Source organism: Lagopus muta, chromosome 1, assembly GCF_023343835.1.
Source record: "Lagopus muta isolate bLagMut1 chromosome 1, bLagMut1 primary, whole genome shotgun sequence".
NCBI classification, from domain to species: domain Eukaryota; kingdom Metazoa; phylum Chordata; class Aves; order Galliformes; family Phasianidae; genus Lagopus; species Lagopus muta.
Window position 1 is genome coordinate 31,650,205 of NC_064433.1, and position 18,798 is coordinate 31,669,002.

The window sequence follows — 18,798 nt, forward strand, 5'->3', positions numbered from 1 at the left end:
AATGTTTCTCCTGTATTCCACCACCTATCTTCCACTGCTCAGCTTCCTGGGAAAAAAAGTTTTTTCTGTTTCTTAAATACAGATTGTAAGATCCAAGCATCACTGAAATCTTGTAGTAAATTAGATCCCTAAATATTCAGTCAGTCAACTTGACATGTTTGTCATCAAATTAACTTCAAGCTGACCTTTGGATTCACAAGCTGTTAGAAAAGGTGAGCAGGCACAGAGCAATACTATGGTAAATATTTGTTTCCTTAAGGAAGTAAGCTAAAATGTGGTCATTCAGCATATGCGAAGTATTTTTGTTGTAGGTATTTACCATTTACAGTATGTTCATAACACTCATTTAATACATTTAGAGTAATTCAAGCAGTGGAGTCCAAAATAACAGTATACACATGAAATATACAGTCTTAAATTTGATGGAATTTAGGGTTTTTTTTGCATCATGAAAATTCTGGCATTTACTCCTTCTGATATTCAGAGCGAGAGACTTAAAAGAGTTTTGCAATGAAATCAGGTGCAGTGCTTGGCATTCCACTTTATTCCAAGTGCCTGTTTTGTATTTAAAATTTATTGCTTTTTAATACTGGTGGGTTTTTTTTTTTTTAATTGAGTAAGTTTAGTTATTGCAAAAACAATGCGATTCATAATGGTTTGGGCCAAATATAGTGCAATCAGACGGTGTGCAGTTTTGCCTAAAGAGCTTTGACAACCTCTTAATCTTGATATGTAGCATGCCATCTATTCTAGTCATGGTCGTTTAAGAAACATATAATGCATGTCATGCTAAATTGCATACTAGCTGTTTGTTTAGTGTGGACATAATTACACCATAAACTGAACTGCAGTTGAAACTGAGAAATGGACTTGTAGTGATAAAGTTTCAAAATCTTTATGCTAAACCACATTTTAGATTTTCCCAGACAACCTGTAATCATCCTATTGCCCATTAACTGCCTCTGAATCAGGTAAGAGAAAATGATGATTGGGGGCCAAAAATGTACATTCTGATGTGACAGTGTCTATGTGTGGGCTTAAGTCAGTGTCCAAGACATACTGATGTGCTACAGTATCAACAAGATCAGTTGTTGGTTTGCTTGCCTGGATATTTTTCCTGCTCTGTTAAGCAGGGTTTTGATATCTGTCTCATACATGAAATTCTTCAGCCCTTGCACTTTCAAAACTTCCACTGTCCGATCTCAGTATTGATTACTTGTGAACTGTAACAATCCTTCTTGCTTGTCTGATGTCTTAAATCTTTTGATCCATCTCCATGATAAATCGATATTTATATTGTCATGGAGATAGTATATCCACATTCAGGCTCATGTGTCTGCAAACAGAGTGTTTGTCTGACAAATCAGTATAGAAACAGCTAAATATTCTCCTGGATGGAATACTAAGGCATTCCAACATATCTTGAAGAAGAAGACATGTATGATAGAGTTACCTTCTATCTGCTAATACTTTTTCTTTCTTCCAACAGGTCCCATAAGCAGCATTCTGGTGAATAAATATGGTAGCCGACCAGTGATGATAGCAGGGGGTATTCTGTGTTCATTTGGCATGATTGCTTCCTCTTTCTGCAATAGCGTTCTGGAGCTTTATATATGTATTGGTGTTGTTGGAGGTAAGAGTGCTCTTTAAAATGTAATACTATATTATTTCTAGTACTGCTGTACCAACAACCCGTTACTGAGGAAAAACTCACCATGCAAGGCTAAACAAGAAGGAAACAATATCAGTTCATTTCAGCCACGTAAATGTTTTAATTCTTTAAATTAGCCACTATGATGTTAAATTATTTCATAGAATATTTAAGGAACAGCTGAGAATTTTATTCAATAAATGCTGTATGTATGTACTCTTCCATGCTGCACTGTAATTATGGTATAAAAATTGACAGCATTTATTACAGTAATTTGTGTAGCATTTCACGTTCATTGTTTTAGCTTTCAATCAAGTTACACATCAAGCAGGGTGGCAGAGAGTAACAGAATTATAGTAAAAATGCAGAACCTAATCCCAGCTTTCTGTAGGTTTTCTCCTGTAGAAAATATGATAGGTTTCAATTCTAAAGCTTTCTGTGTAAAATCCAAGTCAAAATTTAAACAAAATTTTTCCTGTGTCATTAAAAGCCTGAATATTTCCTAAGACAATGAGGTAGTTGTAAAGCCAGTAAATTAGTTATTTACCAAAAGTATCTTTAATAAAATGAATGCCACCAAACAGATCAATAGCTACTTAGCCTTTATTACAGAGATGTCTTAATATGGACAGAAGGCCAAGAGGTGCAACTCATATTCTTGTGTGAATGTGTGGACTATCTCCATACTTTTCCTCCTCTTCTGAAACAAGTGGGGACTTCCATACCTGAGGTTGTAGAGCTGAATGTGCTCCAAAATAATTATCTCTTTTAATTTCCACTTTTATAAAAAATTTCAATCTTAAATAGGACTGGAAATAAAATGAGAGGAGATTTGTTTAAGTTCATCCTATTTTCATTGTAACTGAGTTGCCATTTAATAACTTTTGTGAAATGAGCCAAGAGAGAATTGTATTACGGCTTACTAAATGAAAAATAGAATCATGGTGCTGATACCATAATTCCTGTGTCATTCCACTGTCTCTATCATTGCTGAAACACAGCGAGGAATTTGTGTTTATATTAAAATGCTACAGGCAGAAATGACAGAATACTACCATGACTTACTGCTGACTTGAAGAGAGACAGAAAGGCATGAAGCTGTATTTCACTCTCATTCTTGGTGGTTTTCATTTTCATTCAAAATCACTAGATTAGATATTGGTAATTTTAAAAATAACTTGGCTACAGTATAGTGTATGTTCTGCAGTTCATGCTATGCAATAATGCTCTGTACTATTTGTATTTGTATTTTAGGTCTGGGTTTGGCATTCAATTTACAGCCCGCCTTAACAATGATCGGCAAGTATTTCTATAAGAAGCGTCCCATTGCTAATGGGTTGGCCATGGCTGGAAGTCCAGTGTTTCTGAGCACATTGGCACCTCTCAATCAATTCCTCTTTAATGCATTTGGTTGGAAAGGAAGCTTTCTCATTCTGGGAGGACTACTTTTGAACTGCTGTGTGGCTGGGTCACTTATGAGGCCTGTTGGACCAAAACCAGTCCCTCCTGTGAAAAAAGATGTTGAAAAAGGCACAGGAGATTCTAGCCTGCACAAAAACAACAAGAAGTCTTTTTGGCAAACTATTAATAAATACCTAGACCTATCCCTCTTCAAACACAGAGGGTTTCTGATCTATTTGTCAGGAAATGTTATTATGTTTATTGGTTTCTTTGCTCCAATAGTTTTTTTGGCTCCTTATGCCAAACACAAGGGAATTGATGAATATTCTGCTGCTTTTTTGCTATCCATCTTAGCCTTTGTAGATATGTTTGCTAGGCCTTCAATGGGACTTGTAGCAAACTCTAAATTTATCCGTCCAAAGATCCAGTACTTTTTTAGTTTTGCTGTCTTCTACAATGGAGTCTGTCATATCTTGTGTCCTCTGGCAACAAATTACACTGGCTTGGTGATATATGCTGTATTTTTTGGGTTTGCATTTGGAATGGTTAGCAGTGTACTTTTTGAGACTCTGATGGACCTTGTTGGTGCTGCCAGATTTTCCAGTGCAGTTGGACTGGTCACCATCGTGGAATGCTGCCCTGTGCTCATAGGCCCTCCTCTAGGAGGTAAGAATCTCTTTTATTCCACTCTTTTTTTTCCAGATATGACCTTGCAGTTTACTAATGAATTAATAAAATAATTTTACTTAATGTTATGTCATGTTTTCTCTGTGATTAGGAATGTAATGTAGAAGCACTGCATTGCACCTACTATCTTTGCAATTCACAGTTTCATATCTGCATGAAAATGTAAAGGCATTCGTGGAATCTATTTGCAGTAGATAGATTATGAATGTATCTTGACTAGCCCTTAAATTCAGATAATGTATGATTCCCTGGTAGTACTTAGAGCTAAGTTTGCTGCCTTAATTTACGTATATTCAGTTCCACTTTGCTCTTCACCAGAACAATTCTTACTCCCTGGAATTCATCTGATCCACTGGTCAGTTTTTGAAGATTTTACAGAGTGACTTGTAGTTTCTCCATCTTCATCACAGCTGAAGGAACACTTTCTTACATTTAAAATGACAATCTTAATTTCTCTAAATGGAGACAATTTGCATATCTAGATAAAACAAACTGGCAGAGAGGTGCTGGAATGGACAAAGTCAGGCTTAGCAGCTCAGGCAGTACTCCAGCATGGTGTTGCATGGCACTGTGCCCTCATGTGAATGTCACACCACACCTCCACACTCAGCCAATTGTTCAGCCTGTTTCTGTAGGCATTAGATAGGTTTCAGACATTTCACTGTATGAATCATCCTACCTGGACTGAAAGTTGTTAGTGTTACTAACTTCTCTTTTCAACGTAAGGGGAGATAAAAAGCAGACTAGTTGATACAGCTTGGGCTATATTTGTAACTTTTGGGAATCAGGTAGCAAAAATGATGAAAAGAGTCTTATAGAAGTTGCTCTAAAAAAAATAGATACCCTAATCTTGTTGAAAAGTATATGTTAATTGTGTGTGTGTGTCTTGTACTGTAAGCCCAACAATATAGAAATGCAAAGACTCCTAGCACTGTGAACATACACTATACCCAAATAAGCAGTGTCACAAAAGTCAGCTAGACTATATGTGCCTAAAAGTACATGTCCAAGTTTTTTTAGGATTACCATCAATATTTGTATGAAAAAAGCATTCCTTTATGAAATTTTAAATAAGCCAGAACTGTTCAACTCATTTCATTACAATAATAATTGTACAAGTATATTTTTAACAGACCTCAAGATATTCCATATTTGCCTCATCTTTTATCATATGAGTTCATTTTGGTAATGGCAGAACAAAACGTACAACTCACACAGACTCTTTCTGTGCCACCTAGTGGGGGGAGCCATCTGTGACTGATAGAGTCTAGCTTTTTCAGCCAGACTCTGAAATCAGTATCAATATCAAAAAATTTTAAATTTAATATCAGTGGTGCAATGGCATATATGAGTATTTATTTTTTAATTTGTCAGGTTTGCACAAGTTTCGAAAGGCTGTGTATAGTGCTATAATCACAAGTATTTGTGGTATAACGATAAGTAATTGATTGTGCTTGTTAAACAGAGACAACAGAGGGGATGAACACATGAAAAATCTAAATTCCAGTTTTGACTAGTTCTTGTTCTTTTAAATACTATGCTGAAGTAATGTTAGTGCAGAATCTCATTTTTAATCAATTTTATGAGGCTGCTTATGAATAAAAAGCGGTAAATTGTACTATATACAATAATAAGTTAATTATACACTTGCGGCACTACTTGAGTTTTTTCTAATGCTAGGCTTGTGAAGTAAAGAAAAGACTAAAATAGTTTGATGGCTTGTAAATGTGTCTCAGGTGAATTAGGGCATTGGGTACAACCCAATAGAAGCATCTAAGTAAGTACTTACTGTGCAGATTATCTTTTGAATTTCAGTGATAGTGTAGCTGTGTTCAAAGCTGAATGCTTGGATAAGTACAAATGTTGATTAGGGAGATGAAAAAAATCAGAAAGAATGGCTCGTAAAATGGAAGAATGTTGTAGTTGTCATGTCCGAACTAATCTTAGAATTTTGAATATAATTCTTAGGGACAGGATTCTGAGTTCAAAAATCAACAGTTAAGGATGATGGCTGAAGAAATAAGCCTTTCTATTTCTTTCACCAGTCACAGGAAAATAAAAATGAAAAACAAGCAGTTGACAGCAGTCTAAGAAGGCACATTCCTTCTCATGCTATTGTCTGTGTACAGCCTACATGAGTGTCAGGCAGTCACTCCAAAACAATAAAAAACAAAATCAGGAGCTGAATAAAATAATAAGACAATGAAAGAAAATGAAAGAACTGGAAACTGTCTGTCATTATTCATTAAGCTTTTCTTACTTTGTTCTTCAGTATTTTATCATTGTCTGTGATTCCAGTGACAATTGCTAGTTTAATCAACGCGTGTTTTATTAGAGGCCCACTATATATTTTAGACAATTTGAATGTGTTGGAAACACTTTTCTGCTCCAGCTTTGAAAACAGGTCATATATAGATGTTTCTCCTGAAGAAATATTTAGATTGTATTAGGTGTTCTATTCTAAACGTACTTTTCTCTCCTTTTGTTTTTCTATTTCAGGTTGGTTAGTGGATGTTACTGGTGAATATCAATACATGTATTTTGTCTGTGGAGTGATTGTGATTGTGGCCAGCATCTGGTTGTTCATTGGCAATGCTATTAACTACAGGCTATTGGCAAAAGAAAAGAAGTTAGAAGATGAGAAACAGAAAGCACAGAAGAACACTGACTTGAAGGAGGCAGAACCACTAACAAACAACGAGAATGAAGATGCTGCTAGCAGAGCTGACAAAACTCTCGAAGATCCTTCAGAAAGAGAAACCAATATTTAATCTGCTATGTAGCCCAGAAGACAACACTTATGACTTCCATTTGAAATATGCCTTCAAGACACAAGCCAGGTTTTGTGTTAATAATGATCAGTTACAATATTGGATGGGAACAGATTTTTGCCCCATGTCAAGACTCCGAGTTAAATTGCAATCTACAGTTTATTTATTTCAGTGATACAAAATTGAAGTTACAGAGGTAGTGGTTCCATAAATAAGCCCATCCAAACTATGACTCTGGACAGTGAAGAGTCAAGAAAACTAGGTGTAAAGCCTTCACATGACAAAGTTTTGTTTCAAAAATACATCTAATGCAAAAGCGTCGGTTGCTGTTATATGGGGAGATATTTTGTGTTCTTTAATAGAGTACTGTTAATGTCTGTTGAATTAATGTGCCCAAACTGTATTTACTACTAATATAAAAAAAAAAAAAAAAACGAGCTCAAAGGTTTGTTTCAAAATTACCTGAATGAAGCACAATGAAAACTTTTTTCTCATTTATATGCCCACTAGATCAAAATATTCATTATATCTATGTAAACAATTACAATAGGAATGTAGAAGTTCAGGTTGGAAGACAAACAATTGGTGGGCACAATTTATAAAATGCAATAAACAGCAAAGGTTGTTTCCTTCTGTAATAGGTGGCTATGTTATGCTTCAACAGACGCATTTGAACACAAGTACATTCAGACCTCACTAATTCAAAATAAGCTAAATGAAAGTATTTTAAACTAGAATTTATACTGCTAACAAAAGTGGAAATCAGTTTGTTCACTTGCTTCATGGCAATGACATCAGCGTGGATGCTTGAGTTAATTGGCAGGTCATTAACTGGTTGATGACAAGATGTAAGGTCTAACTTCAGGTCCTTGAGGGCAGGTAACTTCATACCAGTTCTCATCTCCCCTTCCCATGTATTTAGTGAAAAGCTACTTCTTGTATTGGTTTCTTGTTATTGGTTTAATCAAAAATGCTGCAAAGTACATTGTCAGTACAAATCTGGGAGCTTTGTATTAGCGTATCATTTTTTGTGCAGGATATTTGGTGTTATTTCACACAGACACATCAATTGAAATACACACAATTGTTCCTTTAGGTAAAAACAAAATAAAATAAAATAAAAATTATTAATTAAAAAAAAGATTTAGCTTTGCACTTGAAATTGAAAAGTGCAAGGTTCTGAAGGTTTTAGATGAAAATATTTCTGTTCTGTTCATAGTTGAGGAACTTCATTTTGCAGAATTTCATATATATGCCACAGAAGTTGTGAAAATTAAGGGTCTGATTCATAGAACATTTATACATGTACATTCAATTCAGGAAAAAGTATGTTATTTTTCTTTAGTCCTCAAATACATATCATATAGCTGTAAATGCGCTGGACAGACAGATATGTTAAACACAATTTGAAGTGCCAATAACAAAAGAAATACAATAACAGAAACTAGCAAGTGGAAATGCCAGTTTCTTAAGAGCAGCATTCAATTTGCTTATTTTCACTATTTAAAAAAGACAAAAAAAGATACTGCTTGCCTCTGTCTTGCAGGATTATCATCTTATTTGCTACGAACTTCCACAGTAGCGCTGAACTTTTCATTAGCACTGTTTTGGAGAAGAAACATCACGAATCCACTAGCAAGATGGTACAGAAATTTGCATCTTCTTTTTACCTAATTAAGTGCAGGAAATCCAGACAGCTTCTACAAGTCTTGTAGGTACTTCAGCAATAAAATAATGTGTATTTCAGAGTTTCAGAAGAAAATAAGGTTTATATGCTCAGATTTGAGCAGTGAACTGTCTAAAGGAAAGTGATATAATCCCCATAAAGTTGAAGTTCAGAGACATAAATACATTATACCTTCTTTCAAAATGTAATCCAGACAACACCCTATGAGATGAAAGCATTACTCTGGTTATGGATGCATGGACATACATGGGGAGTTCCAGGGTCCAGTCTGAAAATGTCCCACATTTCACGAGATGTAGAGTTTCATAATTGGCAAGCTGTCATACAGTTAGGAATATCAGTAATAATGCTGGACTACAAAGGATGAACTGAAACATCAGCTAAAGAGTAGTCATCAGGAACACCACTTTGCTCATGACAGCAAGTGTCAAAGGCAGAGATTATTTGAAAAGAGTTGAGTACATAGGTAGAACAAAAATGACTGAGGCAAAAATTTGTATGTTTATTATCTCTGCAAAACAAGCAAACAAACAAACATAAACCCAATAAACCAAAATGAAAAAAAAAAAAAAAAAGAACAAGAACAAAAACACAAAATAGCATGATTAAAAATGCAGGGTAAAAGACAGCAAGTATCAACTTTTGATTTAAGCCCATTAAAAATTGATATTGACCTTTAGGACTCAAGTAAGAGGCTCTTGGGAATCATACAGGCAGCTCACCTGTTCTGTAAAGGACTGCAGAATGCAATAAAACATGGCATAGGAAATAAGGGAAAAACAAGTTTCTTTGAGCCATAGACACACCTACAATAGCAACACTGATGTTACTATCTCAGAGGAAATCGATATTTCTGTATATTCTCTACAGGACTCCTGATCTTTCATCTCCAGTCAATTATATCAGTAGTAGGAATCAAAGAGCTGCTTTACCACCATTCACCAATGTACAACTTTTAATCACATAATGAGGTAAAATGATGTATCAGGCAACAGAAACAACAAAAGGTGTGAACTGAATCTAGAGAAGCATTTCTTTACATTCTTCTCATTTTATCTTCTTAAAACTGGCAACAACTACTACTAGAACAGCAAATCAGAATGCACCTGATATTACTGAGTGTTATGGAATTTTGAATGCAAAGCGTAATGAAGAAGATTGGAGCCATATCTATGCAAAAAAAAAAAAAAAAAAAAAAAGCCAGAAATGAAAAAGTCTTCCAAATAAGAGTCCTAAAGTGGAATTTTAATATGTAGTTCTTATTTTAATATTAATAATAAACTGCCTTCAGTCAATTCTGTGAGCATTAAAGTAATGAAATGAATATAACTTGCCTATAAAACCTGGAATATCATTCTTACTTGCACTGAGCTGAAATCATTACTGCAAATAAATTCCTTACCATTCTGCTTTTAGAATGAGACCCATGTATATATCATTTATTTATGTCCCCCTGCTTTATTTTAGTTACTTTGGTCAGCCTTCACTATAGACCACTGCAGGGTCAAGATTAAGAGATGCCTTTGCTGTACACAGTCATGTAATGTACTCTCAAATTTTAAGATGTACCACAGGCATCTCTTACACACGATGAAGTCTGTAGTCTGTCAGTCAGTGTAAGCAAATCCTGAGTTAGCCTTAATCTGATATATATTTCATCCTCTTTATCTCTCTGCTATAATATTTCTGAGCCAGATTATCATGTTGTTTATATTCAATTAATCAAATAATGCCAAAATCTTAAAATTAGTAGGAAAGAGAATAATCAGCCTCCACCGATCGTATGTTTCCTATTTAACATCAAGGTTAAATTTCAGATAGATTCAGAGCACTTATCCAGATACTTCTATCTCTTTAGGGTTTTTTGACATTATAATTCTCTAGTAGCAGGACGGTTCTTCTGTTTTGCCGTTTTCAACTCTAGAGAAAGCCTTCTCACTAATAATTCCTAGTACTTGTTCAAGAACAAATGTTCACCCTTGCCACTTCTCACCACTGAACTGTGCTTGCAGCTGTTGCCAGTTTTGTACCTCGCTCAGGTTCGAAATCCTGTAGTCAAAGTGCAGTACTTATGTTTCAAGAAGGTGATGTGTGAACTGTTTTGACAGGATTGGAAAGAGTTGTCTTCAAATGGATTATTATTATTTTCTTCAGTTTTCTAATGATATTTTCCTTATGAGAGTAAGTTCAGCTATCCTTGCTGTTGAAGTTAATGGCAACAATTTCCCTGACTTTGTGACTCAACGTTCACATTAATTTTTATGGCATTTTTGCATAGCAACATCCACTGTACCTAAAAAAAAAAAAAAGTTTGTCAGCATGTACATAACTGTTCAAAACTTAAGCCAGAGAAGTCTATGAAGAGTCACAAGCTCTGCGGGTAAACAGTGAGTTTTAATTATTATTTTTGGTTTTTTTTGGTACAACCATCCATAAAGATTCTATGAAGTAGCAATGCATCATATACTCCCTCAAGGAGTAGGATTCATCTTGCCTAGTTTTATCCATACAGAAATCATATTGATTTTATTTCCCATTAGAGATGGATCCCTATTAACTATTTTTGTAACTTCATTTTCCTTCTTATTCAACTTGAAGGTTCTTCTGACTTGCAGTTTTCCATTCTGATGTTGCACAAAAAACTTAGATAAGGCACGGAATCTCTTTTATTAAATACTTGCTGTCATTGTCTTCCCTCAAATGCCGAAATATTTTTTTTTTCACTTGCTACTTTAGATGGTTGTGGGGAGGTAAGGTGTTATCCACTTATATAATAAACTACAGATATAACACACAGCCAGATTGTATTTAGCCATCAGGATTTACTAAACAAGCCCACTTTTTTAGAATCATAGAATCGTAGAATGGTTTGGGTTGGAAGGACCATTTAAGATCATCTAGTTTCAATCCCCCTGCTATAGGCAGGGACACCTCCCACTAGACCAGATTGCTCAAAACCTCATCCAGCCTGGCCCCGAACGTCTCCAGGGAGGGAGCATCCACAATCTCTCTGAGCAACCTATTCCAGTGTCTCACCACCCTCGCAATAAAGAATTTCTTCCTGATAATATGTAGTCTAAATCTACTCTCTTCCAGTTTAAATCCATTTCCCCTCATCCTGTTGCTACATGAACTAATAAAGAAGTCCCTTCCCGGCTTTCCTGTGGGCTCCCTTCAAGTGTTGGAAGGCCACTATAACATCTCCCCAGAACCTTCTCTTCTCCAGGCTGAAGAGCCTCAGCTCTCTCAGCCTGTCCTCATAGTGGAGGTATTCTAGCCCTCTGATCATTTTCATGGCCCTCCTCTGCACCTGCTCCAACAGCTCCATGTCATTCTTGTGTTGAGAGCCCCAGAACTGGACGCAGTACTCCAGATGGGGTCTCATGAGAGCAGACCAGAGGGGTAAAACCACCTTACTCTATCTGCTGGTCATGCTTCTCTTAATGTAACCCAGGATACGGTTGGCTAGATTAACTTGCTTCAATGGATACTGACAATTTTGCCTTTAATAAAAGTCAATCAAGGCAATTTTTGTTAGTTTCTCTATAGATAATTATTTTTTTACTCCTACTGAGGAATATAAAGGGATTTTTAGAAAATATTTATTATCAGAGATGACATCAATTTTAACAAGGCTCTCTGGTTTACTTTGGGGGGGAGGGGAGAAGTTGGCACTTTTCTGATATTTGTACATACATATTTAAAGCATTTGCATGTATAGGCATCTTTTAAATCACAATTTGCATAAGTATTGCTATATAATTTCAACATCATTTCATGTTATTATTTTGCAATTCAATTTTTTTTTCTCTGTCATCTACCTCTCAGTTACAGTTAGGAGACTTGCATGACCCTGGAAGAATACAGCTAACAAAAAGCATAGTGTTTAAACTTGCACAGATTATTAGACAGTCTCCAAAATATTTGAAGTAGTTCATAGTAGTATTTCAAAGCACTGCATACTGATGACTGGACTGTATTCCTTTTCAATATTTTTAGTAAATCTGAAGACTAAAGCCATACTGGTGTATTTTTTGCATCACTGAACTGGTGTAAAAAAATTGATGTGTCATTTGAACACCCAAAGTCTACTGCCCTTTCTGTGAGATGCTGCCTTTTTGTATTTCTTTCTACTTATGAATTAAAGGAAGAAACTAAATGGAAATGTTAGGACATGAGTACCTACGAAGTGTTACAAAAAAAGTTGCAGAATATTTTGCATTCTTGAAAAGAAAAGAAAAGAAAAGAAAAGAAAAAAAAAAAAAAGGAAAGAAAAGAAAAGAAAAGAAAAGAAAAGAAAAAGGAAGGAAGGAAGGAAGGAAGGAAGGAAGGAAGGAAGGAAGGAAGGAAGGAAGGAAGGAAGGAAGGAAGGAAGGAAGGAAGGAAGGAAGGAAGGAAGGAAGGAAGGAAGGGGAGGGAAAAGAATTGAATACAGAATTTTAGCTTTCTTTCTCTTTTGTGGAGACAGCTGGGGAAGCTGGTCACAAAATACTCCACTGGGGACAAGAAATAATGGTTGTTGGTCTTGACAAAAAAAAAAAAAAGAGAAAATTGTTTCATCAAATATATTCTTCTGTTTAGTCTACAAACCATTCTTGCCTTCTAGAACAGTCCACAAAGTCCACTGAAGTCAACGTAAACAATCAGACAAGCTTTATCATACTTTGGAAGTGACATTTGGAAGTGACATGGCTTCAGTGGAGGCTTCAGCCTTACTTTCTCCATATCAAATCTCAGGAATGTCAGATAATACACAACAAATGCAGGATTTATTGCAACTGGCAAATTTAGCTATGCCTGCATAATATGCATAGTGAATCAGTCCCTAAATTAACGCACAATATGTATTATTTTACTCTATGTAAATAAGCAAAAACAAAAAGCAAAAACAAACAAAAAAACCTTCTGAATGTAAATTATAAATAGAGAGGATATATTTAAATAAGTATCCGAACAAACCTGTTTAACTCCTAAAGAGAATATCTGCTTTCAAGCTTTCCGTCAGCAGTTTATGATCTTCATTTTTATTATTTTTTTTTAGACAGTGATTTGTGTCTTTTGGAAGTGTACATATAAATATATATATAAGGGAATATATACCTGTATTTATGTATGTGCATGTATATGTATTCCCTTATATATGGAACTCTAATTTATATATATTATATATACTTTTGTATATATTAAATATATATAATGTTTTAGAGTAAGTTGCATATTGTGCCTATTAAATTACACACACTTGTAAGTAGATAAAAAACTTCAGTTTTTATTCAAATAAAAGAACAGTGTAGAGATTTTTTACAGTGTTAAAATATTATTTTTCATTTTCTGGTGGTTTTATTTATATCAGAAATTCCTTCAGAAAACTTCATTATTTCATAACACTGATATTTCAAGCATGACTCAATTAAAAGTTGAGCTAAATTCACTGAGAAGGGGGATTTTTCATTATTAGACTAGAACTCCTCCACTGAGGGTGGAGTGGTTGGCTGGTTGTTCTTGCTGTGAAAATATTATCTGTGTGATCTCTGAGCAGACTGTGAAATGTAGACTGATTTTTCAACGCTGTAATATGTATTAAAAGATCATATAAGATATTGATAGACAAGATATTGTTGTAAAAACTATGGAAAATGAGGAAACTGAAGCTCTGCAGACATTATTCCAATTAAATTATTGTGGGGAATTCTCCAGAACATTAGATTATAAAAACAGAGGCAATGTTTTATACATTTTCCACATATTATTTTTATTCTGTCTGCAGGTTGGCAAGTCTGTGAAATGCCTACACTTGTCTCTGACTCTTAAGAAGATCTACCTTAATTTCTTTTTTTCTTTTTTTTTTTTTGAGAAATTTTTCGGAGTGGTACATGAAGCACTTATATAAATACCCTTCCTGATCTGTGACATAGATGTATTTTCCAATTCTGGCTTACTTGGAAAGTTCACCATGTCTGCAGTCTGCTAATAGAACCTGGTATTCCTATGCAATAATTCAACGTGTAGTTGCCACTGTTGCTGGCTAACATTTTTTTTTTCTTCCTTTTTGTATTTTGCAATACTGTATGGTTTTTACTTGAATATATTGGCTAAACTTTTTGTTTGGTTTTGTTTTGACAATCAATTATTAGCTAGAGGTGCTATTTATGTTCCAAAGAGATCTGGGTGGATGACAACATTTTCTTTCTAGATGCCAAATGCTTTTTTGACCTGATAAAATTCATTGTTCATAATGTATATTAATCCTGTAAAATGCTTATGCACTGCATTACATTGTATTTAAAATGCATTTGTGCTCATTAACTTCTCTTCCAGGCCTGTACTAATGTCTAATATGTCCAGTTTGTCCATGTATATTTATGGAAAATTACAAAGAAAAATATGTATGATAAATAATCAAAAAAAAAAAAAAAAAAAAAAGAAAGAAAAAAAGAGAAAGAAATAAAATTTCCATGTAAAGTTTCTGAAAGTATGTAAATGCTTTTTAAGTTTTTCATTCTTTAGTAGAACATTATTTTTAATTTTGAAATGTTGAGATATGCATAGATATATGCATAGATTAACTATTCAGATTTAGCTAAGACCTCAGAATTTCTTACATCTGCATACGGATACAGAACTGAAAGGTTTCTAGTGCAAAAAAAAGTAGTACTGGCAGTAAATGTGTTACCAGCTCCTTCCTATCCCTAACCACACCATCATTACAACTAACTTTCATAAATTGCTCAAAAAAATCTTCTGGACACCCAGGACTTTTCTCAATTATCTTGACTGGGAAGTTTTTCTGTATTCCATGTATACGCAAAACCATTCATTTATTACTAGCACTCATTTTTGTACAGAAGAGGAATATATCCATACAAATTAAAATAGTGGATATAGAGAACTCTATTCATTCACTTCTTTCCAAGTGTGTCCAGATCCTACTTACTTGTCGCTTGACTTAAGGCTACTGTTGCTAGCCTCGGTTAAATCCTTTTTTATGTATGTAATTTGGGTATTTGAAATCAGAAACAATTGATTAACATCATTTTCATGCTATCTACGTGCCTTTATAAACAAGCACAAGAAGCTACTAGAAAGCAAAGGTGTACCATTTCTTAATTGAACTGTTGAATACAAAACATAACTTTTATGAAAATAAAGACTTTTATTTTCAGATTTCTAATAACTGCAACATTTATTTTCATGTAATGTTATCACTAATTTCTTGACATGGAAACATTGATTCAGCTATATTTAGATTCTGCTTAGATTCTAGCCCATTGTAATATTTGCATATTTGAATATATGTAATATACATAAATAATCTATTTTGAGGCATAGACCAAACAAAGATTAAAATTAAATTGAAAAATGCTTAGTGGTAAAACTGTTCTTTGTACAATGTATTGGGTCCAGTACTGATCTTTCCAGTTTGTTTTTGATGCAAATATGATATTTAACTTTGATCAAAGACGTTGTTATCTCTTGCATGGAAAACATATGTTGCCTCTCTGAATGTAAACACCATGCTAAAATGTTATTTAATTAAGTATATAAGTAATGGACTGAAATCTTCAGTTTTCAGTTGAATACTTTCAAGTATCAGAATAATTGAATCACTAAATGATAGGATACCCTGCGTTGGAAGGGACCTGCAAGAGTCAACATACCCAACCCCTGGTTCCACACAAGCCCAACAAAAAAATTCAAACTATATTTCTGAGAGCATTGTCCTAAGACCTTCTTGACCTCCCGTAGCTCAATGCCATGCCCACTGCCCTGGGCAGCCTGTTCAAGGGCCCGAGCATCCTCTGGTGCAGACCCTTTCTCTAACCCCCAACTGCCCCTCACCTGACACAGCTCCATGCTGTTCTATCACAGAGAGCAGAGCTCAGCACTGCCCCTCTATTCCCTGTGAGGAGCTGCAGCTGCCATGAGGTCCCTCCTCAGCTCCAATGATCTGAGCCGAGCAAACCCAGGGACCTAAGCTCTGCTCCTCATATGTCCTGCCCTCTAGACCCTTCATCATCATTGTAGTCCTCCTTTGGACACTCTGATTTATGTCTGATTTTTATACTATAGTATGCAAAGCTGCGGGCAGTGCTTGAGGTGAGGCTTCACCAGCACAGCACGAAGCAGAATAATCTCTTCCCTTGACCAGCAAGCAGAGCTGGGTCTGATGCACAGGGTACAGCTGGCTTTCTCAACTGTCACAGCACACTTTTCACTCATCTTCAATCCTATCCAGCAGCATCTTACAAGGTTTTGTTTTCTCACAAATCTATGAAGTTTCTTTCTTTAGATATGCTTATTTTCTTTCCTTAATTTAATTATATGCATATAGATTCCTCCTAGAAATCTTACAACTGCAAAGAATCACATGAGAGTTTTATTTTCTGTGTAAAATTGTTGTAGATTTGCTGTGATTTCAGAAATCTCTGATGCCATCTATACCAACTATATATAGTTCTTGAATGTCTGTGAACTGAAACAAGCAACTTGCTAATACAATTTTTCTTATTTCTTAATTTAATTCAGACAACAGTTCATAAACACAATCTACCTTTTATTGTTCTCACCAACATTTGTGGGATCCTACAAAAAGTCTATATTTAATAAAATAATTTAAATTGTATTTGAAATTCAGAGTACAACACCATAAGAAATATTTTAAAAGTGTGAGTTATTCAAACATCTTGAAACTTTAAAAACTGTCTGTTAAAAGAAATTGAAACCAGCTAGGAATTGAAAGACTTGTCTTGCAATTCTGGTTAAGAAATCCTTAGATTTTATGTAGTCATATTTTCCTCAAAATAAGTATCTTCAGAAATGGTAATTGAAAAATCTAAAGCCATAGGAGTATAAAAGAAATTGCAACATTTTCTGAAATGTCACATGCATCGGCTTTCACTGACAAAAAGTTTATTTTGGAGGAGCAGTGATTCGTTTTGCCAACCATCATAATATACTTTGATTAATAACTGCAATTCCAGTTTTGCCTGAATGATAGATGAGTAGTAGTTAGGCGGTGTAATTATTCAGTTCAATTGTTGAACTGGATAATTGAGGAAAAAATGGTTGAGATTGAATTTATTTTTTTTCTTTTCCTTCAGAAAAGAACTGCTTTTTTGCCTTAATTAGAAAACAAATGTTCTCAATTCTGTTTTGGACCTTCTGAATGGAAATAAAAGTAGACTTGGACACCATTTATTAAACAACAGGATCCATAAATGATCACATTATTTATTTATATAGACAGACAGATTCACTTCTTTCTTCTGTCTGACATGAATGAATGCATGATTTCCTCTTCTAAAGCTGTTGGGGATTAGTGAGTGATTTGCTGTCTTCTCTTCCATGTAATTTTTTCTGCCATGGAGACTGGTAATCTTTTGTTCCGTTTTACATGGAGGCACTCTAGCATCTGCTCTCCAACTCTTCCAACAGCAAAAATACTAATTAAAAAAAAAAAAAAAAAAAAAAAGCAGAGGTAATGAGCACCAATGAAATAATGTTCTGATATCCTTTAAGCAAAAGACCCTACAGAATTGTGTTTGGATAATATTGTAGGAAATGCACTGGTTTGAAATGATGCAGTATTCATCAGTTTTGAAAGACTGAAAAAAATAGGCTGGCATTGATGATCTCCTTCTACTTGGCTGATGTATATTGCAAACAAAACATTTTATTTTGGGATATTAATAAAATCCACAGTCTGCTTTTTTGTATTTAAATGGACACTTGGTTTGTTGTATTGAAGGAATAGTCTGAGTTGATTCAAAATGACGACCTCACACAATTAATATTTAGCTTCTTGTCTTCAAGTTCAAAAATGTGGAATTACAGTCAGAAATAAATAAGGGAAATAGTGCCCCAAATTAGCAATTATTTTCCAAAACAGTTAATCATTCTACCAGAATACTTCTCATATGTTAACAGTGTCACTTAATGCTCTCAATTCTGAAATCAAGCAAAAAGATACCAAAAACTAATTCCTAAACTCTGCTTTAACAGCCACAGTAACTTGAAGATTCGGTGCAGCAGGCAGAGGGCTGTTAACAGAAGCATATAGTTGCAGGTTCTGAAAAGTATAAAGTGCTTCACAGCCTTCAGGAATTTGAAAATCACATGAGTTTTTAGCCTGTGGACTGTTTGAAATTTGGTAGTAGCTGCAGGGAATCAACAGCAAGGTGAACAAGTTTGAAACTGTTTATAAGGTCCATTTTGTGTATCAGTTCATAACTTACTCCCATATCTGTGTCATCAGTCTCAGCAGTGTGTTTTCTGTTTACAGAAGAAAGTCACTGGGAAGCTTCCCTGATGACCCTTCTGTCACTTTCCTCTAAGTGCAGATCAGAAAGCTACCAGGAGAGCCTGAGGTGAAAATTGCTTGCCTCTAGTTTTTTGCACATTCTCCAGCTTACAGCTAAGAATCTACAATGCCAAAAAACAACTACACAATACCGTGCTCTCTTCAAGGTGCTCAGTTCAGAAGCTCAGCTCACTAGAAGTTATTTCAAGGATTATCTGTTTTGAACATATTCCAAATTCTTCCTCTGTGTGCCCCAAAACTAAACAAAGTACAACCAGGAAACTTTTAGGCTGAACAGCTG

The 18,798-nt window shown here is 34.9% G+C and overlaps 1 protein-coding gene across 7 annotated transcripts in view; it reads left to right on the forward strand.

The window, feature by feature from the left end:
• SLC16A7 (solute carrier family 16 member 7) overlaps positions 1-12,753 on the forward strand; it is an 84,340-nt gene extending 71,587 nt beyond the window's left edge. For all 7 annotated transcript variants that reach the window (XM_048947914.1, XM_048947965.1, XM_048947934.1 and 4 more), the window contains exons 3-5: positions 1,490-1,633; positions 2,906-3,718; positions 6,239-12,753. In XM_048947914.1, the coding sequence (XP_048803871.1) occupies positions 1,490-1,633; positions 2,906-3,718; positions 6,239-6,510 (1,229 nt within the window). In that variant the 3' untranslated portion in view covers positions 6,511-12,753. The remainder of the gene's footprint in view (positions 1-1,489; positions 1,634-2,905; positions 3,719-6,238) is intronic.
• The last annotated feature ends 6,045 nt before the right edge of the window (positions 12,754-18,798 follow it).